Here is a 23,380-nt window from a genome sequence, read left to right as displayed (position 1 = left end):
TGTGGTGATAAAGCATATATATTTTTACCCTATGGATGGAAAGGGTGTTGTTACATGTCCACGTTGAAGTTGCCATATGAGGTTTTTACAATTAGAAGAGGAGTAGCACCGAACCCAGATCAATCTGAAACTACTGTTGAAAATAGGGTTAAACGAGACATGGCTAAATTTACTAATCTTGAAGCCTACCATTGGAGAATAAGTCTGGGAGAGAAGTGGGGACTTGGTCTTTTTCCATGGTATGGTGTAACATTCTTAGCAGATCATATTGATAATATTACATATACGTTGCAGGGCTTTGCAAATGAAACAATAAGAGGGTTTCACCTTCTGTCAAATGCTCAAAGAAGTCACAGACTGACGTTGTTGAAACATGACATGGCTCTTGATTATATTTTGGCAAGACAAGGTGGCTTATGTTTGGCTATGAATCTGACGGGGGATGATTGTTATACTTTGATCCCAGATAGTTCAGATAATATCACGAGTGTTATCGATGCCTTGAAGAATATCAGGGATGCATTTGGAAGATCTGAGAAAGCTGGATGGTCAGCGAAGTCTTGGTTGCAAGATCAGTTAGGTCCAATAGGGGCAGTAATGGTTCAGATTTTAGTCGCAGCTCTGATAGCGTTGTGTGTCATGTTTTGCTTTTGTACTTTGTTACTGACCTTTGCAAAAGCTATGATATTAAGATGGGTTGGTGTTGTGATGCCTGGAGACAACACTCAGATGCCGTTGTTGATTGTTCCTGATCTGGACGAAGATGGACGAGGGGGTCTAGATGGACTACTGATGGATAAATATCCTTTTTAATTATTTGATCATTTTTCAATTTTTTTTAAATATTAGTGTGATTTTTAGTATGATTTATGAATCAAGGGGGGAATGGGTTTATGTGATTCATGCATCATTTATATATCAGTTTTATAGTCTTAGTGGATATTGATGTTTAATTTGAAAGTGTTTTTTTGGAAAAGATACTGTTTGGTCTTTTTCTTTTTCTTCCAGAGGCATTTGGGAGAACATGTGGAGATTGGAATATTCAGACAAAGACAATATGAAGGGACAATATGACTGGAGGAGATGAAACAAGGAGGGTGTGGCCGATTTCATCATCAACAATTCATTGGAAGTGAAGACTACAGGGAGATGAAGTGTGGTGGATTACATTCCAGTGTTTGCAATGAAATATAGACATGTGTAATACATAATTGTGTCATATTTTTAGGTATTAATTTTTGTAGAATGATGTTTGATGTTATTGACTACATGTAAGGATCTTAGATGTTTTTGTTTATTTCGGTGAATGCTTAGGGACAGAAAGTCTAGGTAGGGAGAGGTCCACTTTTGAGGTCCAATGGGTTGACCAGCCTTTAGAGTGGATGTTTATGGATAGGATTTTGTTTGCAGGGCCTTACATGTGTATTTAATTGCATCATAGTTTCAAATGTATTTACATGGTTTATGAGGTTATCTGGAGTACCGAGGTGGTTGCCTGGGGCAGAGGGACCGTAAGAGAATTTTACTGTCTTGATTGATGGATGGATATCTGAAAAGATGGCTGCCAGACAGTTTTTCGCTCTTACACTCCATAGAGATTTCTTCATATGTCATAGTAATGTATTCACACTCCATAGAGATTTCTTCATATGTCATAGTAATGTATTCATACTTCATAAACAGTTATTTCATAGAAAGGTATTTACACTCTAGAGAAGAATGTTTGTGGTTTAAGGTTAAAGATACTCAATAAGATAAATTGTTACTGGTCATAATCCTATTGTTGTCGAGACTTTTTAGTTTTGTCTCGAAGGGGGGAATATGTAGTGTATTAAAATTATGTCTTTGTTAAATGTTTTTCATGAAGAAATGGAAGGTTGATTGTTGCTATCAAGAGGGAAGGTTTTAGCGTGACGTCACATATGACAGACAGGAAGTGGGTTGTAAGATACGGGGATTGAACAGTAGAGGGAGCCATTCAACTCTTGGAAGGCTATATAAAGGGGGGAGCAACGACGGAGAGTTAGAATACAGCAAGATTTATTTGGGTCTGGTTCTCCGGACATTGTGTCTGTACTTACGCTGGAACCTCGTGGTTTGAATAAAGGCCTTTGAACACGATGCAGCCTAAGCAGACTCCTTGATTGACGGTAACACCTACGAATAACCTACACTACAATACTTTAATAAATTACTCAAGTGAAAGTCAAAGTATTTGGTTTTAAATATACTTAAGTATCAAAAGTAAATGTAATTGCTAAAATATACTTAAGTATCAAAAGTAAAAGTATACATCATTTCAAATTCCTTATATTAAGCAAACTAGACAGCATCATTTTCTTTTTAGTTTTTGTCTGATGACTTTTAAAACAGGACGTTCTGTCATGGTCCCCTGGAGGTTTTTGTTTAGTACCCAGCATGTTGCGGGAACATCTTTGTTTTTAGGATGTCACCTGATGGTTCCAAAGAAATGTTCTCCCCTAAAAAAAAACATTTCTTTACACATCACCCCTTGTTACTGTTGCCAAGCCCATCAAGGCCCTGACTGGTCTACCACTGATCTATTTACAGCTCTTTGTCTGTTGGCAAGGTTAGGGACACACACACAGTGCTTTTAACATACAATGTTTTCAACTTACATATTTGACACACATGATTACATTGTGTGTGCTGGGACCGGTTTCCTGCACCAGCACCAGTCCCAGCACCAGACCACCAGATGAGGCGCGGAGGAGGGACCAAAGATCACAACTTCACCCGGAGCGAGCAGGCTACAGGGAAGTATCACCATTGACCTCTGTGTCGGTATGAAACCCTGAGCTGACTAAATGAAATAATCTGCCATTTTGCATTTGAGATCGCGCCTGTAAATCGCTCTGGATAAGGACGCCTGCTAAATGACAAAAAACATGTTTTATAATGTCATGTAGCTAATTCTTATGACTTTTTTTTTTACTCAGGGATCTCAGATATGGGTCGACCGTTCAGGAATTTACTACAACAGCTGGTACAGCCAGAGCACTGCAACCAGCAACTACTTTATTGAAACTTTATTTATGTTACCTGAAAAGTAATGGCAGGTAGCCTGGTCCCAGAACTGTATGACGCGTTAAAATATGGCAGATAAAATTACTAAGATGGCACAATTTTGTGTCACACAATACCCATTCATCCGCGTGCACAACACACGGGCTCCCGAGTGGCGCAGCGGTCTAAGGCACTGCATCTCGGTGCTTGAGGCGCCCCCTGGTTCGATTCCAGGCTGTATCACAACCGGCCGTGATTGGGAGTCCCATGGGAGGCGCGCAATTGGCCCAGCGTCGTCCGGGTTTGGCCGGTGTAGGCCGTCATTGTAAATAAGAATTTGTTCTTAACTGACTTGCCTAGTTAAAATAAAGTCAACATTGTGAAGCATTTTATGGTCTATCTTGTTAGCAACACATAATTCAGTACATTAAGATATTGTTAATTGCTTGACACCTTTTCTAACGGCTTTGAACATTTGCATTATTTTACTACAGACTGTAAGTTACTTTAAGTAAGTGTTCGCCAACGGGTTAAATGTGTTGTAATTTCTATAAAAATGTATTTATATTGTCATAAAATTATTATATGACATTGTATGGGCTAGTACTTTCTGGAAAATGCCAATATTGTCTACAATCATCTCTGGCCCCTGAAAGGGACAATATGAAAACAAAAAACATTGGATATGGAGCTTTTGGTTGAAAGCATAAAATGGGATGAGAAAATATTTGAGATGAGAACAGAAAGTATGGAGAATCTTCCATTTATTTATTGAGCCTCAATTTACCCGTTTACCGAGACCTTTCATTGGCTCGGCTATGGCTCTGTTACATACAGTAAAGGGTGTGGACTGGATATAGGGGTGTGTTTAGATGAGAAATTTGGCATGAAATGTTTTTACAGCCTTATTTGGATAAGAGGGTTTCCAGTAAGTGATGGTATAAATTAAAAGTCTGAGCATATCATTCTATATCTATGGTATAAAAAAAACAATAAGCATATGTACTGGAAATGAACAATATTAATCACGTTTTTCTCAAGATCTTGAGACTAATACAACATTTACGTCATTTAGCAGACGCTCTTATCCAGAGCGATTTACAGGAGCAATTAGGGTTAAGTGCCTTGCTCAAGGGCACATCGACAGATTTTTCACCTAGTTGGCTCGGGGATTAGAACCAGCGACCTTTTGGTTACTGGCACAACGCTCTTAACCACTAAACTACCTGAGATTAAGATTACTTCAGTGCTAAATCCTTTATTCAAGTTGATAACATGATAACCAATAACCATATTAAAAACCATGATTTACTCAATTATTAAACAATGATTCTGCAAACCATAGGAATAATTCCTACAGTCAGAATACCCCAAATTCAATGATTAGTGCTCAAAGATTTGACTGAGTTATGCACCTTCTTGTCTCCACGCGGTAGGTGGCGCTTTCTATCTTTTTGTATATCTAAACTCCGACAGGATGCGCACGCAAAAAATAACACAGTTATCGAAAATGGCGAAACATTGATAACGAGAAGCCATATACTCTTTACAACTATTACTATTTCGTGAATAAGCTGCTGACAAAAACCTTTAGAATCTTCATCGCTAGCTACAGTAGTTGTGACCGGTTAAATAAAACAAGGGTTTAAAATGTCGGAGACGAGTGTTTTGCGTCAACGGATAAGCTCTGTCATGGACATTCTAGCCTCCGCTGCCGTGACAGAGATTTGCAAGTTAGTAGAGGATTGCTGTGGAGCGTTAAGTGTAGAAGTCTTTCAAAGCAAGGAGCAAATCAAAATGCTAGAGAAGCAACTCAGCCTGTCTGAGTCGATGTACAAGTCGGTGAGTGGCAAAGAAGGGCAGACGCTTGTTACCAGTGGTTCATCGAAAACCAACAGTCTTTCGGGCAATTACCCCGCGGCCTATGGCAATGATGCGGACAACACTGACGATGACGAAGGTGGGCTATCGATTTGTAACTGACTTCAGGGTTGCCAGGTCTTCTATCATTTCTAGCTCACTGGCCACTCAAAATTGGCCGAAAAGGCCTAAAAACTAGTTCCACATTTTTATTTGCGCAGCAAGAGAGGAGTTGCCACCTTTATCCAATAGGTGTCTCCATAATGAAAATCTAAATACAACTGGTAAAATTGCTTTACCTCGTTCTCTGCATTTCTCCCTTTGTTATTAGTTCATGATAGTGAATGGTTAAAACATATTTTGTTTTTTTCAGAACATTATTGTAAAATGGTATTAACACAAGGCACATTGCTCTAAAATAATCGTATTTTCAACTGGAGTATAGAAATCCAAAAGCTCCAACAGTTTGCTTTTTGGCTTCTTTTATTTCATAAAAAATGTCCATTCAAGTGTGGCAGCAGGCATCCATTCCTCTGGACAGTCAGTAATGGAGTTAATAGGTTCCTCTCTGTCCTCACCTCTGCTCCGCTGTACACAGTTCTCTCTCTCCTCTTTCTGGCAATGCTAGCTAGCTTGCCACATACAGGGCTCGAGACTAACTTTTTAAATCTCGTCCCGAGGTGCAATTTAAATCGTCCCAAACTGAAGATTAACTGTCCCAAATTAAAATACTTATTTATTTTATTTTACAATGTGCCAACATGGGTCTACTCTAGGACCTAGGTCATTCGGTAATTTAAAAGGCTTATAAGAGTAGCTTAGCCTGCTACTGAAATAGCCAGAAATTCACATAAAAATGTTTATTCTAAAAAGCCAAACATTGGAATAATATTTACATCTATTTTACATAAATGTACATAAATAATTGGCCTACATGTAAAAGTGTAGCCTAGGCTGTATATGCGTATTGGCTACAGCCTCATGTCCACACCGATGCTGACATGAGGGAGGCGCCAGAAAAAGTAGCCAAACTTTAATTAGACTTTTAATTACATAAATATAGGCTAAATGCCAGTCATGTTTGACAATTTATAATGTAGGATAATTAACATTAACGTCTAAAGTCTTACAATCTTTTGACATACTTGAAGCACAGTTCGTTCAGATCGAGCGGAGTCAGCATTCACAATCCTAGTCATATTAGCAACCCATGTTACATCTTTCAAAATTTCTAACAGATATTTTCATCTCTCACATGAAACCACTCGAATGTGCGGTGCACTCTTTCAAATGGTGTGTTCCCGCTAATTGAATTTAAGAACATTCGCGCATAGCCCACTGCCGTGTGCACTTTGCTGCGCTAATAATATTTAGAAATAATAGTTGATCAACATTTTAAGCTAAAAGTTCTGATCTGTTGCATTGCTTTTTAACATTTTGGGATGTAGGCTCCAGGAACTGTCCCAGAGTCTGTTTGAACTATCCCAGACATATTTTTGTATACCCTACCCATAAAGAAAGCACATAGTTTGATCCTCTCTCTGAAACTGTTGAATGATTATTTCTCAGTTTCTCTCGCTTTCTGTGTTGGCTCTAGTAAACTCAGCTGCACCTCCCTCTCCACCACTCTAACTCACTCACTCAGCAGATAGTCAGCGGCAGTAGGTCAGTGAAATTAATCATGTTTTTTTATTAAGAGAAATCTCATGGCGGCCGCAGTGCAATTTAGAAGTAGCCCAAAAACCTGTGACCAATACATTTTCACCTGCGACTTCATTTTCAAAGTAGCCGAATTTGACAGGAAAATTACGGACATGGCAACCCTGACTTTCTTTCTTTCTTTTGTGTTTACCGGCAGTTGGCATCCAATGTTTATGGTGCATTACCGCCACCAACTGTACTGGGGTGAAATAAATAAACTCCATTCGGTTGGAGGGGGACAAACTAAAACACAATTAACTTAACAAGCTCTAACTCTGTCCTTCAAAATTCCATAACTCCCTCCCCAGGGCCTGAGAGGGTGGTACTGCTCATTCCAGTACCTCATCTAAATCCTTTCCCGAAAAATCCTTCAGTCCCAGGAACCGCTCTGCTGCATTCACAATAACCTCCATCCTTCCATTCCTCTTCTCCATGTTAGCTATGCCATTGACCACCATTGCCATAAAAACCTTCACACGTAACATCTCTGGGTCCTGCTGGTGAGAGGCCATCCCTGCCGCCTGCAGAGAAGGCCTATCCACCACCATGGACTCTTCAGGACCACTCAATCCCTCAACCCTTCTGCTGCATATGATATCATCTGATTAGCCCTAACTCTAGCAACCTCATCATTTTTTACATTTTAGTCATTTAGCAGACGCTCTTATCCAGAGCGACGTACAGTTAGTGAGTGCATACATTATTTTATATTTTTTCATACTGGCCCCCTGTGGGAATCAAACCCACAACCCTGGCGTTGCAAACGCCATGCTCTACCAACTGAGCTACATCCCTGCCGGCCATTCCCTCCCCTACCCTGGACGACGCTGGGCCAATTGTGCGCCGCCCCATGGGTCTCCCGGTCGCGGCCGGCTACGACAGAGCCTGGATTCAAACCAGGATCTCTAGTGGCGCAGCTAGCACTGTGATGCAGTGCCTTAGACCACTGCATCACTGCATCACTCCTCCTTCACCCTCGCCGGACACTCCAAAGACGTCGCTTCATGGTTCCCACCACATTTGCAAAACCTCCCTCCTGATATTTGACTGGAAATGTCTTTGGTTTGATCGGGGGTTTGGGCTTTGTCCGCTCTAGCATTCGAACTCTACAATCAATACTGCAGGTTTCATATAGCGAGAGAGTTTAAGAAATAATTTGCATTTCAAATCCAGTCAATATTTTTTTTGTATTTATTTAATGTTTTTGTACTTTTTACCCCTTTTTCTCCCCAATTTCGTGATATCCAGTTGGTAGTTAGTCTTGTCCCATCGCTGCAACTCCCGTGCGGACTCGGAGAGGGGAAGGCCGAGAGCCATGCATCCTCTGAAACACGACCCCGCCAAGCCGCACTGCTTCTTGACACACTGCTCGCTAAACCCGGAAGCCAGCCGCACCAATGTGTCGGAGGAAACACTGTCCAGCTGGCGACTGAAGCCTGCGTACATGCGCCCGGCCGCCACAAGGAGTCGCTAGAGTGCGATGGGACAAGGACATCCCAGCTGGCCAAAACCTCCCCTAACCCGGACGACGCATGGCCAATTGTGCACCGCCTCGTGGGTCTCCCGGTCGCGGCCGGCAGCGACACAGCCTTGGATCAAACCCGGATCTGTAGTGCCGCCTCTAGCACTGATCAGTGCCTTAGACCGCTGCGCCACACAGGAGGCCCCAAATCCAGTCAATATTAATAATACAAAAAGTGAATAGAATAAACAATGTAACCTGTTCATTAAGTACAAGCTCTGTAGACAATCTCTCGTGGACAGACTACGTAAACATAAATGGTACCGTAGATCTGTCTTTATACTATGGGCACCGATAGCTAACGAGCAGCAATAGTTCCGGTGCTTGGATTTCACCATTTCACAGGTGGATAGCGTCTTTAAAATTTCGGGAGGGGACATTTGGCCCGTAACGTGCAAAGAGAAGCTCCTCGTCCTTATTCTAGCATTTATTCTCTTAACACGGATGGACCCACAACTTAATCGAGCAGCTGACCAATTACGCAAGACTTTAGTTCTGGGTTAACAGAGATTACTGAAGACATTAAGTCACTGGTTGTACTACCCTTGCATTTTTTAAATGGACCATTAGTGGTGTTTAGACCAGTATTGAGCTATGCCCTCTCCATTATAATCAGTCGAGTCAGACTGCGGCTGCTGGTAAAAATGATTTGACCATTTATATACACAAACTGTTTGGGTCAATCAACAACAGCACAGATTAGTGCGAAATCCTGAACATAGCCTATTTTAGACCCCATTATCTTATGTCAGATCATCAACACCTATCTCATCAGCATTTCAGTTCTAACTCATCCTTTCTCCTTCCCTTCAGATTTTCAGCAGTTCATTGTCTCTGAAGAGGAGTTTCCCCCTGAGCAGCAGCACTGTAAGCAGGAGTGGAGCCCCAGTCTGGGACAATATAATTGGAACCCCATACAGATTAAAGAGGAACAGGAGGAATTCGGGATCATCCAGGAGGAGGAAGACTCTGTATTCACTCCTGCCTGGGTGAAAAGTGACTATGATCAGTACCCAACTCAGTCCTCACAAACCCAAAGTGAAGAATGCAAAGACAGAATGGCCTCTACTGAACAGATCAAAACAGAACCTAAGGAAGATGATTCCTCAGAGCCAACCCGTGACTCTCAGCCCCACTGCAAATTGAAGGGTAGAAAATCCATGGATCTGAAATCACCAGTGCCAAGTAGAAGTCATACAGAAGATAAATCATTTTGCTGTAGTGATTGTGGTGAATGTTTCACTCAGATGGGAACATTGGATTCTCATATGAGGACCCACACACGGGAGAAGTCTTATCACTGTCAGGATTGTGACAAAGTGTTCACTCGGCTTGACCGCTTCAAATCGCATAGGAAGGCCCACACAGGAGAGAAACCTCATCGGTGTGGTGAATGTGGCAAATGTTTTTCTCAAGTTGGATATCTGAACTATCACATAAAGACTCACACAGGGGAGAAACCTCATCGCTGTCATGATTGTGGCAAATGTTTCTTTCGCATTGGTGAGCTTAAGCTTCATAGGAGGATTCACACAGGCGAGAAACCACATCGCTGCAAGGTCTGTGGCAAATGTTTTGCTCGTCCTAGTAATCTGAGTTCTCACATTAGGATTCACACAGGGGAGAAATCTTATAGCTGTCATTATTGTGGCAAATGTTTTCGTCATAAAGGTAATCTGACAACACATATGAGGATTCACACAAGGAAAATCATATAATTGTTGCTATAGCAGCAGATATTTCAGCACTGGCGGTCACGAGAATCACATGAGCGATAAACTATATTGATATCAGGATTGTTGTAAATGTTTCACTAACTATTTGAATCTGAATCAGCTGGGGAGACGGAGAGGAGAAACCACATTCTACCAGAACTATAAAATATTTATTTGACATTGTGTATGAGACGTTCACGCTGGAGTAATCTTCCAAGCCGTCTTTCAAATGCTTAAGTGGCAGAAGTGCATTGAATAGGCATCAGAGAATACACACTGAGAAGAATACACACTGAGAAGAAACTATGTAGGCTAAGTTATGATTGCTTCAAAACAAAGCAAGGCCTAAGAGGACACATGGAGAGAATGCACAGGAACATGACTGTGCCCTGTGTGGGGGAAGGGCATCAGACTGAAGATTGAGGCACATTTTGTAACTTCCACTTGTGTATCTTGGGTGAATAATATACTCTATGACTTTGGCTATTTGTAATTCAACAAATACAGTTACTATTGTTCATAGTTAAACTTGATTATGCTGTATAGTCATCTTCCATAACTTTCCATGTGACACAGCCAGGCAATCACTGCACAACATCTGTCAAATAGTTAACCTTATCACTATCGTTGGATTATCTTGATCTGATGAAACCCATGTTGATGCAAGCTGTAACCGAGCCCATCTCAAACGGTCACATAAACTGGTCCAATTGAATCCAGTAGAAACCATTTTAGATTTCAGTTCAGCCCACTAGACACCAGTAGCCATTCTCTACCTGAACTAATGGAATTTCCACTAGGGAATTGATACATTGTTTATGTACGCATGTATGATACCTACTTCGGTGTGTAGTTATGGTGTGTTTTGCCCCCTATTGAATACTGTCTTCCTTGGAAGTCATGGTAAACATTTTAATGGAAAAGTTATAGAATTATTTATTGAAAAGAGTGGGAACCATGTTTAAAAACCAAACAAATATCACATAATTACTTCAAGAGATCCATGTGTTTTATAACTAGTATAAGATGTTGATAATAAAATCATTTTAGCCTTTATTATTCATTTTACAGTTTCACGTGAAATGACGCTCACTTTGAATGATAAAAAAAACTTGACCTGGAAGTTCTTCATTACTCTTGTTGGTTTCACGGGTGACGGAACACAACAGGAGCTAGCTATTGGCATTATCTGAAGAAAAAAAAAAGGTCTAAATTGGAGTTGAGTGATTTTTAACCAATGATGTACAGGGGATGCAGAAGAGATATTCAGAGCCGTTACAAAAACGATATCAGAGGACCAGGACAACGTTTATCTATCGAAAGAGGACAACGACCGTGTGCAGGGGCTGCTTGACATCATCTTGAAACCGGAGATAAAGTTGTATAGAGCAGGTTTGTTACTTTCTCTGTATTCAACATACATTTTATAAACATTGACAATGTTGACAGTTTAATTCGGTTAGCAGGAAGCTAAGCAACGTTTTAAATGCCTAGGCTACATCTAGCAAGCTCACTGGGTCACTAGCAGCCCGCCTCTGCATAATTTCTAGCTTGAACAGCCACTAGTGATCGGTGCAAGGATATTATAGTTTTGTGATTTAATATTGAGTTTTTTTATTTTGATTAGAAATTCAGTTTAGTTTCAGTTAGTTTTTAGACATGATTTGCTAGTTTTTATTTCATTTGAGTTTTGATAGAAATGTTTGTATTTTGTTTTTCTATTTAGTTTGGGTTAGGGACAGAAAGTAGCCTATGCGTGGGAGGCTAGGAGACATTTAGGTGTTGTAGGCCTATAGTTAGTTTTTTCAGTATGTCACTTCTTGCCACTGGGGTAGCTGTGATATATAAGGTGATGGGCCAGGACCATAGACATAACATCTCTGTGTCACGATGGCGTCTGTGAGAGCATGGGTAGTGCCATTGAGGCCGTCTCATCTTAAAAAGTCAATTTTCGTCTTCACAAGTAAAATTCATAGGCTTATTCCTCCTGATGACCCGGCTGTCACGACTCCAACCGGGTCATCAGCTCATGCCAAACAGGTCATCAGGAGGGAACAGACAATGAAGTTAAAGTCCCGCCGAGTTGATGAAAGTTTTGGCCACTATAGAGGACTCCATACAACTCGATGGCCAGGACATACAGTTGAAGTCGGAAGTTTACATACACTTAGGTTGGAGTCATTAAAACTCGTTTTTCAACCACTCCACAAACTATAGTTTTGGCAACTTTGTGCATGACACAAGTAATTTTTCCAACAATTGTTTACAGACAGATTATTTCACTTATAATTCACTGTATCACAATTCCAGTGGGTCAGAAGTTTACATACACTAAGTTGACTGTGCCTTTAAACAGCTTGGAAAATTGGCTTTAGAAGCTTCTGATAGGCTAAGACATCATTTGAGTCAATTGGAGGTGTACCTGTGGATGTATTTCAAGGCCTACCTTCAAACTCAGTGCCTCTTTGCTTGACATCATGGGAAAATCAAAAGAAATCAGCCAAGACTTCAGAAAGAAAGAAAATTGTAGACCTCCACAAGTCTGGTTCATCCTTGGGAGCAATTTCCAAACGCCTGAAGGTACCACGTTCATCTGTACAAACAATAGTACGCAAGTATAAACACCATGGGACCACACAGCCGTCATACCGCTCAGGAAAGAGACGCGTTCTGTCTCCTAGAGATGAACGTACTTTGGTGCGAAAAGTGCAAATCAATCCCAGAAAAATAGCAAAGGACCTTGTGAAGATGCTGGAGAAAACAGGTACAAAAGTATCTATATCCACAGTAAAACGAGTCCTATATCGACATAACATGAAAGGCTGCTCAGCAAGGAAGACGCCGCTGCTCCAAAACTGCCATAAAAAAGCCAGACTACGATTTGCAACTGCACATGGGGACAAAGATCGTACTTTTGGGAGAAATGTCCTCTGGTCTGATTAAACAAAAATAGAACTGTTTGGCCATAATGACCATCGTTATGTTTGGAGGAAAAAGGGGGTTGCTTGCAAGGCGAAGAACACCATCCCAACCGTGAAGCATGGGGGTGGCAGCATCATGCTGTGGAGGTGCTTTGCTGCAGGAGGGACTGGTGCATTCACAAAATAGATGGCATCATGAGGAAGGACAATTATGTGGATATATTGAAGCAACATCTCAAGACATCAGTCAGGAAGTTAAAGCTTGGTCGCAAATGGGTCTTCCAAATGGACAATGACCCCCAAGCATACTTCCAAAGTTGTGGCAAAATGGCTTAATGACAACAAAGTCAAGGTATTGGAGTGGCCATCACAAAGCCCTGACCTCAATCCTATAGAACATTTGTGGGCAGAACTGAAAAAGCATGTGCGAGCAAGGAGGCCTACAAACCTGACTCAGTTACACCAGCTCTGTCAGGAGGAATGGGCCAAAATTCACCCAACTTATTGTGGGAAGCTTGTGGAAGGCTACCCGAAACGTTTGACCCAAGTGAAACAATTTAAAGGCAATGCTACCAAATACTAGGACCCACTAGGAATGTGATGAAAGAAATAAAAGCTCTCTACTATAATTCTGACATTTTACATTCTTAAAATAAAGTGGTGATCTAACTGACGTAAGACAGGGAATTTTTACTAGGATTAAATGTCGGGAATTGTGAAAAACAGAGTTTAAATGTATTTGGCTAAGGTGTATGTAAACCTCCGACTTCAACTGTAGGTTTGGTTAGGTTTAAATTATAAATCAATCCTAATGTGACTTGAATTTAAAGGATAAGGGCCTAGACTGGTGCAAGAAATATGGTTTTGTTTCTTGTCAGTGTTTACACCAATCTAATGCTTTTTTAACTTTAGTAGTAGTTCACAGAGGAAAAAACAACAAATTAAATCATGGCTCATTTTGACATTACATTTACATTTACGTCATTTAGCAGACGCTCTTATCCAGAGCGACTTACAAATTGGTGCATTCACCTTATGATAGCCAGTGGGACAACCACTTTACAATTTATTTATTTTTCTAATTTTAAATTTTTAGAGTATATTTTAAATTTTCATTTGTTTTATTTATTTATATATATATATAGAGAGAGAGATATTATTTTTTAATGTATTTATTTATTTTTGTGGGGGGGGGGGGTAGAAGGATTACTTTTATACTATCCCAGGTATTCCTTAAAGAGGTAGGGTTTCAAGGTGGTCAGTGACTCCGCTGTCCTGGCGTCGTGAGGGAGCTTATTCCACCATTGGGGTGCCAGAGCAGGGAACAGTTTTGACTGGGCTGAGCGGGAACTGTGCTTCCGCAGAGGTAGGGGGACCAGCAGGCCAGAGGTGGAAGAACGCAATGCCCTCATTTGGGTGTAGGGACTGATCAGAGCCTGAAGGTAAGGAGGTGCCGTTCCCCTCACAGCTCCGTAGGCAAGCACCATGGTCTTGTAGCAGATGCGAGCTTCAACTGGAAGCCGGTGGAGTGTGCGGAGGAGCGGGGTGACGTGAACTTGGGAAGGTTGAACACCAGACGGGCTGCAGCTTTCTGGATGAGTTGTAGGAGGTTAATAGCACAGGCAGGGAGCCCAGCCAACAGCGAGTTGCCGTAATCCAGACGGGAGATGACAAGTGCCTGGATTAGAACCTGTGCCGCTTCCTGTGTAAGGTAGGGTCCTGCTCTGTGAATGTTGTAGAGCATGAACCATGTTATGTTTATGTAATATTAAACATGTATCACTGACTAACCCCTTCAAATAGTGTTAATAAAAACAGCTGAAACAACAGCAAAAACATAAGCAATACAACACTTCTTCACAAATCTATCAGTTCTCAGCCAGCCGGTGTACAGTGCCTTGCAAAAGCATTCATCCCCCTTGGCATTTTTCCTATTTTGTTGCATTACAACCTGTAATTTAAATGGATGTTTATTTGGATTTCATGTAATGACATACACAAAATAGTCCAAATTGGTGAAGTGAAATGAAAAATAAAACTTGTAGAATTTTTTTAAACAAAATAAATAACGGAAAAGTGGTGCGTGAATATGTATTCACAGCCTTTGCTATGAAGCCCCTAAATAAGATCTGGTGCAACCAATTACCTTCAGAAGTCACATAATAAGTTAAATAAAGTCCACCTGTGTGCAATCTGTCACATGATCTCAGTATATATATACCTGCACTACTAAGCAAGGGGCACCACCAAGCAATCGGCACCATGAAGACCAAGGAGCTCTCCAAACAGGTCAGGGACAAAGAGAAGTACAGATCAGGGTTGGGTATAAAAAAATATCCTGAACATCCCACGGAGCACCATTATTAAAAAATGGAAAGAATATGGCACCACAACAGACCTGCCAAGAGAGGGCTGCCCACCAAAACTCATGGACCAGGCAAGGAGGGCATTAATCAGAGAGGCAACAAAGAGACCAAAGATAACCCTGAAGGAGCTGCAAAGCTCCACAGCGGAGATTGGAGTATCTGTCCATAGGACCACTTTAAGCCTTACACCCCATAGAGCTGGGCTTTACGGAAGAGTGGCCAGAAAAAAGCCATTGCTTAAAGAAAAAAATAAGCAAACACGTTTGGTGTTCGCCAAAAGGCATGTGGGAGACTCCCCAAACATATGGAAGAAGGCACTCTGGTCAGATGAGACTAAAATTGAGCTTTTTGGCCATCAAGGAAAATGCTATGTCTGGCGCAAACCCAACACCTCTCATCACCCGAGAACACCATCCCCACAGTGAAGCATGGTGGTGGCAGCATCATGCTGTGGGGATGTTTTTCATTGGCAGGGACTGGGAAACTAGTCAGAAGTGAAGGAATGATGGATGGCGCTAAATAAAGGGAAATTCTTGAGGGAAACCTGTTTCAGTCTTCCAGAGATTTGAGACTGGGATGGAGGTTCACCTTCCAGCAGGACAATGACCCTAAGCATACTGCTAAAGCAACACTCGAGTGGGAAACATTTAAATGTCTTGGAATTTCCTAGTCAAAGCCCAGACCTCAATCCAACTGAGAATCTGTGGTATGACTTAAATATTGCTGTACACCAGCAGAAACCATCCAACTTGAAGGAGCTGGAGCAGTTTTGCCTTGAAGAATGTGGCTAGATGTGCCAAGCTTATAGAGACATACCCCAAGAGACTTGCAGCTGTAATTGCTGCAAAAGGTGGCTCTACAAAGTATTGACTTTTGGGGGGTGAGTAGTTATGCACGCTCAAGTTTTCTGTTTTTTTTGTCTTAGTTCTTGTTTGTTTCACAAAAAAAAATGTTTTTGCATCTTCAAAGTGGTAGGCATGTTGTATAAATCAAATGATACAAATCCCCCAAAAATCCATTTTTAATTACAGGGTGTAAGGCAACAAAATAGGAAAAATGCCAAGGGGGGTGAATACTTTCGCAAGCCACTGTATGTGTCACGTGTGTGTGCGCGTGTTTCTGTTCAACCCAACAAGACTTTCTGGTTTATCAAAGTTTATTGGTCGCGTACACAGATTTGCAGATGTTATCGCAGGTTCAGTGAAATGCTTGTGTTTTTAGCTCCAACATGCAATAATACCTGGCACACATAATCCCCCACCCAAAAAAGTAAATTAAGAAATATCAGAATGAGCAATGTCAGAGACTGGACTATATATATACTGTAATGATATAACATCTATATAAACAGAGTATTCAAATCATTAAGAATACCTGCTCTTTCCATGACATACAGTGCCTTCAGAAAGTATCCATACCCCTTAACTCATTCCACATTTTGTGTTAGAGCCTGAATTCAACAGTTATTAAATATATTTTTTGAAATCTCATCCATCTACACCCAATATCCCATAATGACAGTCAAAACATGTTTTTAGATATTTTTGCAAATGTATTGAAAATGAAACGCAGAAAGATCTCATTTACATAAGTATTCACACCCCTGAGTCAATACATGTTAGAATAAACGTTGGCAGCGATTATAGCTGTGAGTCTATCTGGTAAAATCTTTGCACACCGGGATTGTGGAACATTTATCCATTATTCTTGAATACATTCTTCCAAGCTCTGTCAAATTGGTTGTTGATCATTGCTAGACATCCATTTTCAGGTCTTGCCATATATTTATTTAAGTCAAAACTGTAACTCGACCACTCAGGAACATTCAGTCTTCCTGGTAAGCAACTCCAGTGTAGATTTGGCCTTGTGTTCTAGGTTATTGTCCTGCTGAAAGGTGAATCCATCTCCCAGTGTCTGGTGGAAAGCAGACTGAACCAGATTTTCCTCTAGGATTTTGCCTGTGCTTAGATCCATTCAGTTTCTTTTTTTATCCTGAAAAACTCCCCAGTCCTTAACTATTACAAGCATACCCATAACATGATGCAGCCACCACTGTGCTTGAATAAATGGAGAGTGGTACTCAGTAATGTGTTGTATTGTATTTGCCCCAAACATAACACTTTGTATTCAGGACAAAAAGTCAATTGCTTTGCCACATTTCTTGCAGTATTACTTATTTTCACTCTGTCAATTAGTAGAAAACTCCACAATACTAACCTATCACAGCTATTAAACTCTAACTGTTTTAAAGTCACCATTGGCCTCTCCGGCAACTGAGTTAGGAAGGACGGCTGTATCTTTGTAGTGACTGGGTGTATTGATACACCATCCAAAGTGTAATTAATAACTTCACCATGCTCAAACGGATATTAAATGTTTTTTGTTGTTGTTTTTCCCCATCTGCCCTTCTTTGCGAAGCATTGGAAAACCACCCTGGTCTTTGTGGTTGAATCTGTGTTTGAAATTCACTGCTCGACTCAGGGACCTTACAAATAATTGTATGTGTGGGATACAGAAATGAGGTAGTCATTCAAAAATCATGTTAAACACTATTATTGCACACAGTGAGTCCATGCAACTTATCTGACTTGTTAAGCATATTTTTACTCCTGAACTTATTTAGGCTTGCCATAACAAAGGGGTTGAATACTTATTGACTCGAGACATTTCAGCTTTTCATGTTTAATTCATTAGTAAACATTTCTAAATACATAATTCCACTTTGACATTATGGGGTATTGTGTGTAGGCCAGTGACCAAAAATCTCAATTTAATCCATTTTAAATTCAGGCTGTAACACAACAAAATGTGGAAAAGAAGTCAAGGGGTGTGAACTGAACAGGTGATTCCAGGTGAAAGCTATTATCCCTTCAATCAGTTCAGATGAAGGGGAGGAGAAAGGTTAAAGAAGGATTTTTGAGACATGGATTGTGTATGTGTGCCATTCAGAGGGTGAATGGGGTATGGTAGCTGCATGGGGTATGGTAGTAGGTGCCAGGCACAACGGTTTGAGTTGGTCAAGAACTGCAACACTGCTGAGTTTTTCACGCTCAACAGTTTCCTGTGTGTACCAGGAATGGTTCAACATCCAAAGGACATCCAGCCAACTTGACACAACTGTGGAGTCAGCATGGGCCAGCATCCCTGTGGAACACTTTTGACACCTTGTAGAGTCTATGCCCGATGAATTGAGGATGTTCTGAGGAGGAGGGGGGGGTACAACTCAATATTAGGAAGGTGTTCCTAATGTTTGGTATACTCAATGTAAATATATATACATACAATGGTGTGTAAAGACAGTATATGAATAGAAAAGGTGTGTACAGCAGTAGTTATACAGAATGAGCCATGACTAGAATCCAGTATATACATATAACGTGGGTAAAACAGTATTTAAACATTTATTAAAGTGACCAGTGTTCAATGACAGCAGTCTCTAAGGTGTAGGGTAGAGTACCGGGTGGTAGCCAGCTAGAACAGTGACTAAGGCTAGTGGTGACTGTTTAACAGTCTGATGACCTGGAGATATTTGCTGTTTCTCAGTCTCTCAGTCCCAGCTTTGATGCTGGACTGTCTGTTCCTTCTAGATGGTAACGGGGTGAACAGGCCGTGGCTCGGGTGGCTGAGGTCCTTGATGATCTTGTTGGCCTTCCTGTGACCCTGGGTGCTGTAGATGTCCTGGAGGGAAGACAGTGTGCCCCCGGTGATGCATTGGGCTGACCTCACCACCTTCTGGTGAGCCCTGCGGTTGCAGACAGTGCAATTGCCAAATGTCTTTAGCCTCCTGAGGTTGATGGGGCGCTGTTGCTCCTTCTTCACCACGTTGTCTGTGTGAAGGGACCATTTCAGGTTGTGAGGGATGTGCAAGCCGAGGAACTTGAAGCTAAAAAACTAAACAGAAAGGCTAAAAACTAAACAGAATTTATGATGGTTTTCATTTTATTTGAGTTTGTTTTGTAGTCAAAGATAGTTTCTTTATAGTTTTTGTTTTTCAATTTTTTACTAAATTGTTTTTCCAATTTTGGTTTCAGTTTTCGTTTACTATAATACCATTGGATTGCTGTTTACCTGTCTTTTGAAGGTCCTACTACCCTTACATAAAAGGATTGCAGTTTTGAAACTGCAGTAAAAGTGCAATAACTGCAGCTGACTGTGGTATTTTGGACACAGTAATTGCAGAATAACTGCAGTTATACTGCACTGTAACTGTAGTTATACTGCACTGTAACTGCAGTTATACTGCACTGTAACTGCAGTTACAGAGCAAAATTACTGTAGTAAAAAACTTATTTTGGACGCAGTATTTGCAGCATACTGCAGTTAGACTGCAGTTAAACTGCACTCTGACTGCAATCGTTTTTCATAAGGGTATCATTTGCATGGACATTGTACATGGCCAGCACACTAATTTCCCTACTGAGTAGATTAAAGGAGCAGTGCAGTCAAAAATGAGCAGTGAGCTCCTCGGGGTGTAAACTGCGGATTTGGAAAGTTGAATGTGCTTCTGTGTAGATTGGACCCACCCCCCTTTTAGCAATGTACAGGCATTTTTGTAAGGCGCAATAAATGATAGTACACACACACAAACCATTTAGGCTTAAAAATAAACAAATCACATATCTTATAGAAATACTTAATTATTCTTTGTATGATAATTAGTATAAAAAAACTTTGCATAATGTGTGAAATCACAATATTATTATTATTAGCTAAGAGAAAAAAAGAAACTGTCTAGATAAAGTTAACCACGTTCACATTATAGCTACAACTAAGCTAAACTTAGCTAGCTAGGCTAGTAACGACATAAGCTACATAACATTAGATAGCTAGCTACTAGCTACAACAACAGAGTAATGTTAGCTTGCTTAGTTAAAGGTAGACTCAGCAATATGACGTAGGTGCACAAAGTAAACAGCATAGTGGGTCAATTTCAGCTACAACTAAATATGACCAACTCTAGCCGAGTCCCACTGTACCATTACAGTAAAGACAACACATCCTAATGGAGGTGATTAATGTGGCAATCAGCAGTAGAAACAATAACAAAGTGGCCTCCCCACCCTTGGTTCTGTAAAAAACTGAGGGATGGAGCTGGAGAAATGTAACCTCAAATTCATTGACAGAGCTATGGATGCAAGGGCTGCTCAGCCATGATATTACAGTTTTAACCATGTTTGTTTACATTTAATTTGTTTACTAACGTTGGGAGTAAAACAAGCTTATATTTTGGGTTCTGATGGGGTACGACAGTTGAACTAAGCTCATGAGGCATTTATAAGTTATATACTTCAAGAATCAATGGGAGCGAGGCGTCGGTCCCAAGTTGCGCAGCGGTCTAAGGCACTGCATCTCAGTGCTTGAGGCGTCACTACAGACCCCCTGGTTCGATTCCAGGCTGTATCACAACCGGCCATGATTGGGAGTCCCATAGGGCGGCGCACAATTGGCCCAGCGTCGTCCGGGTTTGGCTGGTGTAGGCCGTCATTGTAAATAAGAATTTGTTCTTAACTGACTTGCCTAGATAAATAAAGGTCAAATAAAAAATTTAAAAAATGTATCGGTCCAAAAATGGACGTAGCAACTGCTGATTGCACCTTTAAGATCGAATTCTGAGAAGTAGCAATACTTTCAGTAGCAGTAAACACTCAGCCATAATACCAAAGTGGGCACTGATGATGTGATGGTATCATGTGGTAGATAAGATTACCTTTCTAACATAGCCTCCAGTCAGATCAGGTCATTCATTCATTCTAAGGTCATTGGTAACACATTTGGTTCCTTGGAAGTTGTGGGAATGTATGTTTTTGGTAACCCATTGGTTCTGGGAACGAAACCATACGTTTCCTGATTGGCAAAACGGACTGTTTTTGAAACGTTCTCAGAGCGGAACTAAAAATGTTGCCTGTTCTGGGAATGCACATCTTTAGGTTGCTGGGAGGTTCAGTGTTGAAGTGCAAGGCTAAACTTCTCAGCTGTTTTGGTTCCGTACCTACCACGCTCTAACAGCATGAAGCAAACCCAGGCTCATGCGCAGATACTGTGTGTGACTGTGTGAGAGGGAGGTCTTGCATCTCGCTTAATATCTGTGGTGCTGCTCGTGGCAATGTCATTTCGCTGAGTCTACCTTTAACCTTAACGCTACAACCTCAATCTACACTACCGGTCAAAGGTTTTAGAACACCTACTCATTCAAGGGTTTTTCTGTATTTTTACTATTTTCTACATTGTAGAATAATAGTGAAGACATCAGAACTATGAAATAACACATATGGAATAATGTAGTAACCAAAAAGGTGTTAAACAAATCAAAATATGTTTTATATTTGAGATTCTTCAAATAGCCACCCTTTGCCTTGATGACAGCTTTGCACACTCTTGGCATTCTCTCAACCAGCTTCATGAGGTAGTCACCTGGAATGCATTTCAAATAACAGGTGTGCCTTCTTAAAAGTAAATTTGTGGAATTTCTTTCCTTCTTAATGCGTTTGAGCCAATCAGTTGTGTTGTGACAAGATAGGGGGGGTATACAGAAGATAGCCCTATTTGGTAAAATATCAAGTCCGTATTATGGTAAGAACAGCTCAAATAAGCAAAGAGAAACGACAGTCCATCAATACTAAAGACATGAAGGTCAGTTAATACGGAACATTTCAAGAACTTGGAAAGTTTCTTCAGGTGCAGTCGCAAAAACCATCAAGCGCTATGATGAAACTGGCTTTCATGAGGACTGCCACAGGAATGGAAGACCCAGAGTTACCTCTGCTGCAGAGCATAAGTTCATTAGAGTTACCAGCCTCAGAAATTGCAGCCCAAATAAATGGTTCACAGAGTTCAAGTAACAGACACATCTCAACATCAACTGTTCAGAGGAGACTGTGTGAATCAGGCCTTCATGGTCGAATTGCTGCAAAGAAACCACTTGCTTGGGCCAAGAAACACGAGCAATCGACATTAGACCGGTGGAAATGAGTCCAAATTGGAGATTTTTGGTTCCAACCGGCGTGTCTTTGTGAGACGCGGTGTGGGTGAATGGATGATCTCTGCATGTGTATTTCCCACCGTAAAGCATGGAGGAGGAGGTGTTACGGTGTGGGGGTGCTTTGCTGGTAATACTGTCTATGATTTATTTAGAATTCAAGGCACACGTAACCAGCATAGCTACCACAGCATTCTGCAGTGATACACCATCCCATCTGGTTTGGGCTTAGTGGGACTATCATATGTTTTTCAACAGGTCAATGACCCAACACACCTCCAGGCTGTGTAAGGGCTATTTTACCAAGAATGAGAGTGATGAAGTGCTGCATCAGATGACCTGGCCTCCACAATCCCCCGACCTCAACCAAATTGAGATGGTTTGGGATGAGTCGGACGGTAGAGTGAAGGAAAAGCAGCCAACAAGCGCTCAGCATATGTGGGAACTCATTCAAGACTGTTGGAAAAGCATTCCAGATGAAGCTGGTTGAGATAATGCCAAGAGTGTGCAAAGCTGTCATCAAGGGTGGCTATTTGAAGAATCTCAAATATAATACATTTTGATTTGTAAAAAAAAAAATACTGCATGATTCCATATGTGTTATTTCATAGTTTTGATGTCTTGTATGTAGAAAATAGTTAAAATAAAATAAAAACTTGAATGAGTAGGTGTTCTACATTTTTTGACCGGTAGTGTAGTTATAGTTAGCTAGCTATATAATACAGATTGTACTTTGTTAGGGTAAGTTACATGTAGCACAAGTCTTTAGCTGGCTATTTGCTAAAATACATAATTCTTTCAGCACTTTGTTGATGGGAAGTCTTCGGTGCCCAAATCCAGCTGCTGCTGCAGGAGGAGATGCATTCATACAATGCAGGCCATCGCCCCAAAAAAGGTACTGTAATATGAGATTCAACTAAACCTAGCCTACATTACCAAATGTTGACTGACAGTAAGGAGCACATTTTAATACGTTTATCCTTTTATATGGATGCTTCATACATAACTGACATAACTCTTACATAAGTACACAACTTAGTGCAATCGCAAGTACAAGTGAATTTCATAAATACACTAACGTCTGGGACTTTAGAGTGTTTGATTGTGGAAATTGTAATATCAGGTCCTCTACAAGCCGGACTATAGAATACAATTATATTTGAACTTATTGTACAGGTTGTCTGCGTGGTTGGTCCTTCGTTGGGTGGAAATTTGAGAAGTAAATATCCACAGGAAAGTATAATTAAACCAACTTTTCAAAGTGCTGGTAGTGCGTTCAGAATTCAACATAG

General features: G+C 40.8%; 1 protein-coding gene across 1 annotated transcript; it reads left to right on the top strand.

Annotated features, from left to right (window-relative positions):
* Positions 1-4,533: 4,533 nt before the first annotated feature.
* On the top strand, positions 4,534-10,884 carry LOC311112367 (uncharacterized protein). Its single transcript, XM_084155454.1, has 2 exons — positions 4,534-4,987; positions 8,924-10,884. The coding sequence occupies exons 1-2, from the start codon at positions 4,678-4,680 to the stop codon at positions 9,826-9,828; spliced, it is 1,215 nt and encodes a 404-aa protein (XP_084011580.1). The 5' UTR covers positions 4,534-4,677; the 3' UTR covers positions 9,829-10,884.
* The last annotated feature ends 12,496 nt before the right edge of the window (positions 10,885-23,380 follow it).

This window comes from Coregonus lavaretus (genome assembly GCF_964263955.1).
Source record: "Coregonus lavaretus genome assembly, chromosome: 38".
Taxonomy (NCBI): Eukaryota; Metazoa; Chordata; class Actinopteri; order Salmoniformes; family Salmonidae; genus Coregonus; species Coregonus lavaretus.
The sequence above is the reverse complement of the archived record's forward strand: the minus strand, read 5'-3'. Positions and strand labels throughout refer to the sequence as shown.

Bases quoted from the DNA above. Each gene is read 5' to 3' on its own strand.
- LOC311112367 (XM_084155454.1), top strand. From the start codon at position 4,678: ATGTCGGAGACGAGTGTTTTGCGTCAACGGATAAGCTCTGTCATGGAC. The intron at 4,988-8,923 runs GTGGGCTATCGA...CCTTCCCTTCAG, and splicing joins CAACACTGACGATGACGAAG to ATTTTCAGCAGTTCATTGTC.